The sequence below is a fragment of the Strix uralensis genome, chromosome 2 (assembly GCF_047716275.1).
Source record: "Strix uralensis isolate ZFMK-TIS-50842 chromosome 2, bStrUra1, whole genome shotgun sequence".
In the NCBI taxonomy this organism is placed as follows: Eukaryota; Metazoa; Chordata; class Aves; order Strigiformes; family Strigidae; genus Strix; species Strix uralensis.
This window is the reverse complement of record NC_133973.1, coordinates 70,129,098-70,141,339: the sequence shown is the minus strand read 5'-3', so window position 1 is coordinate 70,141,339 and position 12,242 is coordinate 70,129,098. Positions and strand designations below refer to the sequence as shown.

Sequence of the window (12,242 nt, the reverse complement as noted above, 5' to 3'; positions counted from 1 at the left end):
GGTGGTAGTTCCGTAGGTCCCTGAGCCCATATGCATGCATGGTACTGTGCTCTCAACTCTTTCCTCCTGTCCTTTCAGCATGGTCTCACCCCTCCCTTGCAGCAGCAGCAGCTGTGTAATAACACAGGGAACCAGTTCAAGATGCTGATCTAGCTGAGCGATAACTGCTTTCTTTGAGAGCAGCTTACGGCTGGCTCAGGTGCCCGATCTGGTTCACTGCAGAGTCCCACGGGTGCAATGCTGACCCAAGGCAAGCGGTGGGGATGGGCAGAGGAGTGAGGATGAGAGTCAGCAGCCCCAGCAAGGGTTGGTTTACACTCACAAGGATCTCCATCCACGGTCCAACTCTGAACAGCAGATGCTGTGCCAACAAGCACACCCATGGCCACAGTGAATCTAAACAGACTCCAAATGTGCACACAATTTTCAGAAATAAAACATTCCTTTTAATTGGCAAGTACAACACACATTACAGATCATTAGTATTTTATAAACCATATTAAGTTACAAATACATGTTAAAAATTGCAGTTCATGGCAGCTAAAAGCTTGGAGTCCAAAATGCATCTCTGCAATGCTTCGTTACTTCCCTTTCCCCAGGCTGCTGGGTGAAGATGAATAAAAGACCATTTATCATCTACTAGGAGGTGGTCTACTACATACTCAAACAAAAAGAAAACCTCATTCCTAAGAGCATCACTAACAAACAGAGGCATTCAAAGTACTTCAGCCATCTTAAATCATGTCAGATGCAATGAGGACACAGTTAAGAATTACTCTGTAACGCTTTAAGCAAAGATATAGATATCTTTACATTAAACTGATAGTTCAATGCTTTCTGTTCCAATTCAGCTTAAAACAAGAACACTAGCTTCTACCCCACAGAAGCTTAAGGTCCATCATGCAGGCTTTCATGACATCAAAGCTAGATGTTTGTAAATCAGACCCTTATACAGAGGAAAGTTACGGTGTACAACTAAACAGCATACATAAATATGTATCTTATATTTATCAGATCTTTATTCCCCTCCTTAATGACTTTTGTTGGTATTAGTGAGATACACAGCTCATTCCATTTTCACTACACTCAGAATATTAACAAGTTATGTGTGTTAATACATTAAATATCCTTTTAAAAGTCTCTTTAAAAAAGTATTTAAAAATATTTTTGGAAAAGTAGAAATCTATTTTCCAGAAAAGCAAGTGGTACTAGGATAGCATGGACTCCAGTGCTTAAACATCCTTTCAGAGAAAACCCATCTTGACGGCTTTTGTGCCTGGGATTCAGTGTGTGTCAGCTGCCAGACTCACAGTCTATTCGTCCTTCTCGCTGTGGTGGTAAAAGGTCATCAAAAATCAGCTTACCTTGCCTTTCAGTTGGCAGACTTTCAAAGATTACTATTCACTGGACTGTATAAGAGAGACATGTAGCTTTGACATAAGTTCATTTCTTTCTTACTCATGAGAGTCAGTTTTATTATACCGCTGAGATTGCATCTTCAAAACTAAAGTCTGCTGAATGTGTCTGGAGAAATGACTTTGTATCTCAAAAATATCAAGAGTACCATTCGAATCTGAATTCCTATTAAAAACTGTGCACATTTAGCAAAAATTATGCTGCTGTAAAAACAAAAGGCCTGCTCCTTGGCCTGCTCAGAATACAAGCTACAATGCAAGAGATTACACCAGAGGGTTCTTCTCTGCTTCTTTTCTAAATGCAGGCATTAAAAGTAAAGTGTTACTAAGCTTTTCCTAAGAGAGCACGCAGGGGTGTGGCAATATACGTTTAACAAGAACAAAAAACAGTAACAACCTTCTAGAAAATGCTGCATATTAGCAGCATGCTTGGTTTCCAAAACATAAGGAATTGCATGGGAGTTGTCAAGATGTAGTCCACACACCTCGATCATTGAACTGATCACTAGATTCCAAGAAACCAAAGCAAGTTTAAAAATACATGACAACAACTGCCTAGAAGGCAGAGTTTTATCATCTGTCAATAACCAGATGAATAAAGTGCATAGCAACTATTATAACAGTTTCTTGAAAAGAGAATATGTTTAGCAAGTCTCAAAGTTTGTACGCTTGACGCTTATCCATACATTTTGCTACATGTGTGGCTTCCCTTTTGTTTTGCTGTTTAGCTTCACTGATCGACCCTTCAGCACTGTCCTGTGATTTCCTTTACACTTCATATGGAATGTGCTGAGATCTCCGACTGCTGCCTGATGTACGTCTGGAAGCTCTTGTCACCAATGGGATGTTCTCTAAAAGAAAAGAAAAAAAGGAAAAAGTACTATACATAGAATTTTCTGTCAGGACATCAAAATGGCAGAACAGGAAGTGAAAAAACAAAACCTTTTCCCTAAGTTTGATTTTCAAAGTTGCAATTGTAATGCTCATACTGCGTCTTACTTGAACTAGAAGAACCGACTGACTGAATGTATCCTCTTTTTTGTCAGTCATGTGCAGAATGCTCCTTTATTTATGTGTACACAAAATACAGTCATGTGGCTGTATGAGCCACTCTTCCCATTTTTAAACCAACTCTCTAAAATAAGCTGGTAAGTACATGTATCTTCTGGTACTTACTGCTCATTCCACAAGCACAGGTTCAAAATTTAAAAAAACCCCAAACCAACAAAACAAACCCCATGCTTATTTTTATGAATGAAACTGCATTAAAAAATAAGCATTTAAATATTCCTTACAGTTCTTTAAAATATTGTGGTATCAGTCCTACATCACAATCCTACTTTGTATGTATTTGCAGGATCTTTTTTGAATATGACTACGGTGAAAGCCAGAACATAAGCAGGGGAAACACTATTTCTCAGGACTGTTCCCCTGTTTGGACAACCCATTATACTCACTGGCTTCCATATTTTGTCTTCTTAAATTTATCCCTCTTATACTGAGCATGCTCCTGCTCTAAAGTTCCAACACCTTCAATAATCAGCTTTAGTGTTTTATATGTTTCCTTAGGGTCATCAATGATGAATGTAGAATATTCTTCCTCTTCAGGTCCATCATACACAGATTTGCTGCCACAGGCCTCTGGGGAAAAAAAACAAAGTATGAGAATAGTGCCAGATAGGCAGGGGAAAAAAAAGTGAGACAAGCAGACTAAAAATACTCAGTCTAGGGTTCATACAGTTCCTTGGTTTGCTTCCGTATGACCACCACAGAACTGTGGCTGACAGCAACAGCAACAGCAGAAGGAGCAGTTCCCTGTCCTTTTGCTGGGCTGTTGGTAGGAACAGAGGCTGTCCCGTGACCGCTCCCTCCTCCTCGTCTTGTAAGGAAACAGCAGCCAGCCTGGCAGCTGCTCCTGGCTTAGTGTGAAGCTGTCCTTTGCTGCACAGGCAATGCTTTCATCTCAGCTACCACTAGCACGGTGCCCATGCACACACTTTGGGAACTCTGACACAAGCCTAACTGCCACTGTGCTGAAGGGTTGGCCCACATGAAGTCAAGAGTTATTTTGTCAGAAGGACAGGGCCCATCCCTAAGCAGCAGCTAAGCAGCACATATGGCACTGCAAAACAGACTGAATTCAAAACAATTACAGGTTGAAGTAGTCACAGAAGCTGTTTTACCACATTACCCCTAAAAGATTCATACAACAAGCATAAGCAGAATAGGTCATGACTACTGCCTGGCTGCCTGCTTAAGGACATGTCCTAAGGAGGGGCAAGTCATACTACCTTCTTATCCTACCAGGGAGCCTTCCTGGCTAAGAGATCAGGACACTGATTACACATGAACATTTGCAACACATTCACCATCTGATCTCCTTCCGCATCATAGCCGAGCGTATTAGAAGGGGAGAGAGAATATTTTACTCTGTCTCTATTTTTCCCTAGCTGTCTAGCTTTACTGCTGCCTCAGTCTCTGCTTTTGAGTTACCTTCCTCTTGCTGCACTGTCTGCACCAGACCTGTGTCCTTTTCCCGGACACTGAAACTTGATGCTGGCTCTGGCAGTGAGGAATCGGAACAGGGGAAAGCTGGGCATTGGTTCAGACAGCTCGGAAGTGGTGGGTATCTTAAGTTTGCAACTGCATGGCGGCCAGCAATGGATTAAAGTGCTTTCCAATCTGTGTGTTTGACACCACTGGCTTATCTCATATTAAAAAATAAAGTCCTATTTAAAGATCAGTGCCACAGTGAAGGCTTCCCTGCCACTCCCTGCGCTAAGTTGGGATTTCAAGTCTGGCACTGTGTATACCGGATACTTTTCTTGGCACGCCTACCAGTACCAACTTCCTCTGCTGTCTCTTCTTTCTTTTATTCTTCATGTCACATCTCTGCTTCCCTCAGCTCCTGAGGATTCCCTAGTGCAAACTTCACTTTTCAACATTTCATAGATATCCACAGATCATCTTTCACTGATAATTCTGAAAAAGCCTTCCTGAGGAAAGCAGTTGCATCCAGCCTGTTCTTGGGATCTGAATCAGGGAATGTGCACATGACTTCTGGTAACACAAAACCATGTTCCACTGAAACCTCAACTTCGCTGGTGCTTCTTTTCAGGATCAGTAAACTTCTGGTTTACTGCACATTCTGATTTGTCAATTCGGAGCATTCAAGCAATGCTCTGTGCTTACGCTATTTTAGGATGCTGTGGTTAAGACCGTATTTCAAACAACTGTTTATTATGCAAAGAACTTTGTACAGACTGTGAGGCTGCACACTGCACCAAAAATAATTCACACAACTGGCTCAAGACAGCAGAAGGGGAAACAAGTTAAAAAATGACCACTGTGTTCTAGGATGTGATTCGCAAGGCTGGTCTAGCTAGAACATACAATTTTTCACAAGTATTTCTGCCTTGCTAAGTGTATTAAAGATGGAACGATCTTTCATCCTCACCTTGCATCTTCTCCAATTTTGGCATATACAAGTTGAAAAGAGAGTAGATGCGCTCAGTTTCTCTATCTCCATCTATATCCAGTTGTATATTTGCTGGAAGGCCTCTGTAAGGCATCAGGAAGAGAGGAAGAAGTTATATGCTAAACAGTATGTTATGGCACAAAAAGCACTTAATGAGGATGAAAGTAAAATCGAGTACTCATGAAAGCCAACAGATTGTATGTAAAAGAGCTCAAAACTTCCTATTTTTTCCCAAAAGAAAAGGCAGACAAGTTCAAACTTCTTTATGCCTAGATTTATCCAGCATGCTTTCACTCTGACTTGAAAGAGAGGGCTGTATCAGTATCCAGACATTTCGGTGAATTAGTCTTCTATAACCAGATGGAGGAGCCAAAGCACTGAAGTCCCTCCAGGTCTTATATTCTGAGACTATCTACCACTACAGACCTGTTGCTGCTCTCATTTTAGATGAAAATAGTTTCCTACGAACCAGACAGTACCTTTTCATTTAACAGAGAGCATGAGTGGGCCCCTTAGAAACACATCAGTTTAGAATTAAATCTAGAAGCAGGAATTTACAAACAGGATGTTGAAGGGATTTGTGACATTTCTACTAATGACAGATGATCGGAACCAAAGAATCTTATCCCACAGTCAGCTACTGATGTCTTGAACTCTAAAAATTTCATCATTTTGACCAAGATATAAAGATACTGACAGTATCAGAAATGACAATAAAGATGGCCTCTGAAAACACCACAACGGCTGTGCACCTGGCAGATCTTCTTGGTAACTGCATACCTGCAAGTCACACTGCAGAGATGCACCTATCCCTGGCAACAGCTAGACCAACACCATGTTACCAGTCCTTACCCTGTGCAGGGCGTGCAGCCAGGAGTATTATCTGCAGTAGCTTTACAGCAAAGCCAGTGGCCATTAAGATAGGCAGAGGGATGGTAGACTGTGAGACGCTTCTTGTTGCATTGGCTAACTTTGGTGAGGATATCAATCCAGTCCTTGGCCTCTACACAATTATTTGCTTGGATATACAGGACTCTTCTTTCAGGCTGGATCACCTGGAACATCTGCAAATAAGGAAATAAGCCACAGAATAAACCACCAGAATGAGATGGTGAACATAAGACTGGGCTCAGACTGATGATTTATTCAAGGAAAAACACAGCATACTAAAAGAATGCACCAATAAATACCTTTCAACACAAAACCAAGCAGCAAATGTGCCCTTAAAACAACAAAGACCTTGCACCTGGTACAAGGAGTAAGATACTGTTCCTGTAGGAGATGATTTACAAACAGCTAATATCAACTCGCTGGTTGGGCCTCAACAAGATTTGTTGTCAGCCTCAGGGATGCAACTTCAGCGATGCTGCAGCTCCAAGTTTTGGAAGGCTGACAGAGGGACCCAACGCAGGGCTGAAAGGAAATGTTAGTCAGCAGGGGGCAGAAAAGAGAAAAACCAAAGTTTGGATCCAGCCTTAGTGACAGCTTTGCTTTGATACTGCTTTATCTCCAGTCTTTTTAACATGTATTTCAGCATGATTCTTTGCTTTTAGTAACTTCCATGCTTCTGCACCCAACAATAGCTGCTATTAGAAAATCACAGCAATACATTTTCTCTTTAATCGCCATCAGGTGGTTCAAATAATTACACATTAATTCTGCATTATGGCTTGGGCACTGAAAATCTAAACTAGAGCTCTCCTGCCTGTTCAAAACAGCTTGCAACCTGCACAAATGCAAATGCACAATTGCATTTATTTTGTCCTCTTGAAGGAGCAAGTTTCTGATGCATAGGCTTATTGCTTGATTATACTGATCAAACACTGAAGATCACTAACCTGAGCTTAGTTAACTGCAAATTTTGAAAAGCCAAGTGTCAACCATCTTCATTTCCTCTAGCTTCTGCAAATACTTAATTTTAATAGGGTTTTTTCTCTCTCTCAGGTATTCCTTCCCCCCTCTACTTCATTTGATTATTCAGATCATGAGACATTACACTGCCCTTATGTGGAATATTATTTTCCAAACAGCTGGTTTCTCCGTGCTACTTTAAAAAAAAACCACAAAGAGGCACACCTTAAAAAAACCCACACCAAAAAAAACCCTCAAAACCCCACCAAAATTGAAATTAATTTTTGTCTATTACAAAGACCTGAAGCCTTGGCCTGAATTCTGCACCTAGCTGGTCAGGAGAATGTTGCAGACTGGCACCAGGCAATCTTTTCTTCCCTTGGGACACTTTTAGGTGCACATCCTTCAATGTAGCTTGCAAATATACTTGTTAATTTGTGAATGAACAGGTTTTTTAACTACAATGCCTCTTCTAACAGGAAGGGAAAAGCTCTAACAGTCATTTCCCTGGATTTAGTATCGTTATAGATGTAAGACAATAATTAGACAAGCGCAACACAAAACAGCAGTGTAGGAGCTGCTAGTGTGATCCGTCCAGCACTGCCAAAATACACACCAAAGAGAGAGTCCTCTTAATAATAAAACTTTCCAGGATATAACTGGCAATTTGAGTCTGAGGAATAGGGAAGGAAGGAACAAGGAAGACAGGAGCCTGCAGCTCAACCCTCTGTTAAGACAGAACTACAGGGAAAAGAATTTTAATGTCCTCTGGGATAAATGGAGCCTTCTGCATTACAACAAAGGAACAGATTTAAGGAGTATGGCTTTGTGTAAGGGGATACCAACCTAAGTGAACTAACATATGGCAACTGTTACTGAGAAGCCTGCAACTAGGCCAAGAATTCCAAGTGGCTGCAAGACCTTTACACTACCAAAACCACCAGTTGCTTCTCAAACAACACAGAAGACCTGAACAGTACTTAAAGCCACCCACACCCCCCCCAAACTGTGCTTAAGGAAGATGAAGGCTACTGGCTTTACTGCCAGAAAGGCAGATTTATCAGGACTGAGGAAGACATACATGATGCAATTCAGAGTACAGATACATAGAGAATATTTATAGAAAATGTGGATCTTTAATCACACTTAGCACCCATGATGGAATATCCATTGCAAATACATCTGCTGTGGTGTTTTGAGAATTATGTTCTTGCTGCAGTATTCTACTGATGTATAGCAAGATAAATGGGAATATATTAGCATGGGAAGCTAATAATGGTATTTTCTACTGCTTATGGAAAGACTCTGAACCTTACTTTCCAGAATAGATGTAGTCACCTTCATTTCCTAGGTTAATACTGAATTTAAGCAACCAAAATAGTGCACAGTTTCTGATGTTAACAATAAAGGGGTATTTTTCCTATAATAAATTTTCACAATAAAGGGATATTTTGGATACATTCTAGCCCAGAAGACTCAGCATAAGTTAAGACTGCTGTCACTGAAGAGTTGATCAGAATTATAGCTCAGTTCCTCTCCACACACAGTAAATTTTACCTCAACTGTGTGGTTACTTTTAGTTCAATCAAGTTATTTTGTGAAGTACAGTTGGCAACAGTTCATCACATTACAGCTGCCTTCTGATAGCTTGAGAATTATTTTGCAGCTTGGTTGCTTTTGCCTATGTAATTAACATGAGTTATGAACATCAGAGCCAGCTACAGTACAATGAAGATGTGCTCTAAAAGTAAGTGAATTGAAACTTATGCCATCTTTTAACAGAGAGATATGCTACCAAAATAATACCTGAAACAGAGAAAATACTGAGTAGTCAAGCATTGTACTTCACTTCAGGTTTGAGCACTGCCCTGCATGGTGTCCACAAGCAGTGTAGATGGCAGGAAAGGCTTCAAGGCAGAAAATCTAAAAGTCACAACCATTTATGTGTATAAAGAAGTCTGTAGTAGATGCATGTTTAGAACTGGAAAACACTGAGCTATTTTTTTGTTTATTTTAAAATAAAACTTTGTAAGGACTGTACTCAGATTTAGAGGCAGAGGAGTATGAAGAAGGCTCCCAACATCACCTAAACTGATCATGTCTAAGAACTGTTCTTACACAATGGATGGTATGTCTCGCATACAGAAGTTGGCAGTAGTGTTCCATGCATGAGAAATACAGCTGTATTTTATTCCCTAATGTGGCAATCAAAATGCTAAACCATGCTAGCACAGCACAGATGTTGTTTTGGCACATGACCTAACCCAAATATATATGGACTTTCATTAACCAGTAAAGAAACCCTGATAGTCAAGAAAGAAGATGTGATCCTTCACAATTGTAAGCAGCCAGTTTCTTCCCAACAGAGAGGTCTGACAGAAAGGGTAGGGACTTGATCATCTTACCTGTGTCTGACATTATGGAGCCCAGACAGCTGATCAGCAGTGGTCAGTACTGAGTGTGCTGCAGATCACGAAATCCAAAGACTGCTGACTGGGCTGTTAAGAATCTGAATGGGCTGTACTTTTGGAAACTCCTGCTACTATATACAGAACAAGCAGCTGTGGTTGTACGTCTTTCAATAGAAACCCAATCCAGGTTACAAAAGGGAAAAAGGTGATTAGGCTGGTGGATCTAGACCAGCCTAACAAGTGCATTAATGAAGATGACCTACTTACATTTTTCATTTTAAAGGATTCCTCCTCCAGTCTTTCCACTGCCAGAATGTTTTCAATTGGAATGCTACAGAGAGGGTGATCACCTGCGGAACACACACACACACAGATACTGAGCAACTTATTCACAACTCAACTTCACCCTCTGCCCTTAATTTAAGGGGTGATTCAGTTCCTTTGAAAATCCTTTTGACTGCACAAGAAAAAAAAAAAAATCTTCCACTCAGCAGGGATTTACTAGCATGGTCCTTAGTGTTACCATAAGTTCATTTCTGTTTTCAGCTGCATTGTGTTATGCTAGCAAACCTCTCAGAAACTGACTACTGCAGCAGGATGCAGTATATTTCCTGAGAAGGTAAAAATGAAAGAAATCATTCCTGTCAGCTCAACTGAACTAGGTTGATGGTGGTCATGTAAGATCTCAAAGTTGAGTGTGAGATGATGACTGCCATGACCTGAACATGTTTCTTTATCTTTCTCACCCCCTATGTATTTATATGATGCAAGGAACTGGTATTTGTTGGGTACTACTGAACAGACAGGAACAATTTGCGAAAAGCAAAATCCCTGATATAAGGCAACATTAGGTGAACGCATTTCTGCAAGTTCAAAGCTTGCAGGCGAATCCCTGCCTACCGCAGCCAGTTGTGTCAACGCTACCAAATTTCTGAGAACAAGCTGAGATGCATCTGAGAATGTTCAATACAAACCCAAATCCTGGTGTAATGTATTTGTATCCTGAGATTTGTTTCCTTGGACAATCTACTAGGTAACTGTGAGACCTAGAGATGATATTGGTAACTGACACTAGACAAATACTATCAAATATTCTGCTAATTTATAGGGTACTGTGCTATCCAAGAACCTTCTCTAACAGTACAGACATACTAAAAAAAGGGGCAAGTACATACAGGCTGACCGACCTGCCAGCACTGTGCAGTTACAGTTACAAGATCTAGATCTCAGTCTTCTGTTCTTACCCAATCCTTATGTTTAATCTTTGCTTTAATGTATCAAAAAAACCACTGGCAAACCTTTGTTACCTTTGCTTTTCTGATAGGTAAACTCATGGTTTGTCAGGCGAAACCATCTCTTCTTGAAGTTTTTCATACCAAATCGTTTTCTTCCTTGTGCTCTCTTGATCATGAACCTAGTAAACAGGACAAGAGTTGTTACAATACACCAGATTTTATATATACATGCATATATATATATATGCATACATATATACACACATATGTGATGGCACTTGCGAAGCTTTAGGAGGGGACACATAGTGGTTTTTAATTATTGAGGTCTCATCTTGACAAGGAAAGTCACATTTTGATAGGTTTAATGCATCTGTTAGTTAGGCCTGTCCTTTTTCCAGATCTAGATAAGGGGGAAGACAGGCAGCTTGACTTGTAGTCTATATAGGGGCTCTAGTTAGTTAGCTGAACTGTAGTTTGTGCCCTTTCCTGTTACAAATCCAGCTAAATGGTTTCCTACTACAGCAGAAAAAGGGCAGAACACAGTACTGCTCTGCTAAGCTCGACCTGTTAACTCTACAAGCTTTTTTAATTATATTTTTTTAAAGCTATGAGAAAGCTCAAAAGGTTTAGAGTATGTTTAATAATTAAAAGGCAGGTGTAAGGCCTATGGGACTGTACCCTTACATGCTTTAGTCACTCTCAAGCTCTAGAAACAAAATCAGAATGTTCCACAGCTCCACTTGCAATTGCATATTGATGGTGCAAGTTGGAAACGCTTTTCAATAACATACAAAGAAATCTGACAGCTGAAAGCTAGAACTCCCCCATTCCCCTTTTTTTTTGGCAGAGGAGGGGCATTCATTTAGTGAGTTGTCAGTTTTAATTAATTTCAAACTTGAATTAGCTTACAAGAAACTGTGATGCATCCACCACCTTCCTAACCACCAAATCATCCAAAAGCTTCAAGGTGACTTTGGAAAGCCTAATGACTTCATACTGCTCAGCATCACTTTTGGTGGACAAAAAACATGTATGCGTATGCAGTAGAGAGTTGATAACAGCTACTCTACGCATTACATTAACTATTGTGCCAAATACAGAATTGTATAATGGAATGAGTAAAAACTACTTACAGAGTAGTTTTTATCAAGTAGGAAGGCACTATACAGCACACAAAGAGCACACGGAGAGAATAGTGAATGATTTCGTTGAAGATTTTCAACAGTAGAGCTAAAATGCTTAGAACAGCTAACATGTTTCTTGCTTCTGGTATCTTCAGTCAGAAACAACTACATTGCATGCTACTGAACCGCAGGTCTGTTTAAAGCTCAAGCAGAAACCTAAGTCCCTTCAGACTTTAACTGTTTGTAACCAGCTGGGCTGGTTCTTGCTGCCCATTCCAAGTTGTCTGGGTAAAAGCTGACAAGGACTGGATACAGCAACAGATTTTTTTTAAACCAGTTCTAGTTACACACCTCTCATTCTTAAAATGGTCAGACAGTTACTGTCTCGGTCCTTATTCTTGGATTTCTTGAGAAATATTTAATAAAACCATATGATTCAGGTCATCACCAAGCCCACTGGTGGTAGTCTTCATATTTCAAGGTTAAGACAAATTTCAAAGGAAGAGCAGATAACCTTGGGCTGGACAATATGCTCTTCAACTTAGTTTCTCTTCCTTCTCATGCCAACACTTAAAAGGTGACTTAAAACTGCAAACTCCTACAGAGCCTCCCTCTTTGAAAAATGCAAACTCCATACTGCAGAGCTAAGAGCACATTTTTATTAAATTCTTCATAGCTGACATAGCCAAGAGAAGAATGTGCTTTTATTTTCCAGATAGGTGACAAGC

At 40.3% G+C, this 12,242-nt stretch overlaps 1 protein-coding gene across 4 annotated transcripts in view; it reads right to left on the bottom strand.

Annotated features, from left to right (window-relative positions):
- Positions 1-423: 423 nt before the first annotated feature.
- Positions 424-12,242, bottom strand: part of RASA3 (RAS p21 protein activator 3) — a 178,440-nt gene continuing 166,621 nt past the window's right edge. For all 4 annotated transcript variants that reach the window (XM_074859184.1, XM_074859182.1, XM_074859181.1 and 1 more), the window contains 6 exons: positions 10,463-10,569; positions 9,423-9,505; positions 5,746-5,957; positions 4,873-4,976; positions 2,873-3,056; positions 424-2,266 (listed from right to left, as the gene is read on the bottom strand). In XM_074859184.1, coding sequence (XP_074715285.1) covers positions 2,191-2,266; positions 2,873-3,056; positions 4,873-4,976; positions 5,746-5,957; positions 9,423-9,505; positions 10,463-10,569 — 766 coding nt within the window. In that variant the 3' untranslated portion in view covers positions 424-2,190. The remainder of the gene's footprint in view (positions 2,267-2,872; positions 3,057-4,872; positions 4,977-5,745; positions 5,958-9,422; positions 9,506-10,462; positions 10,570-12,242) is intronic.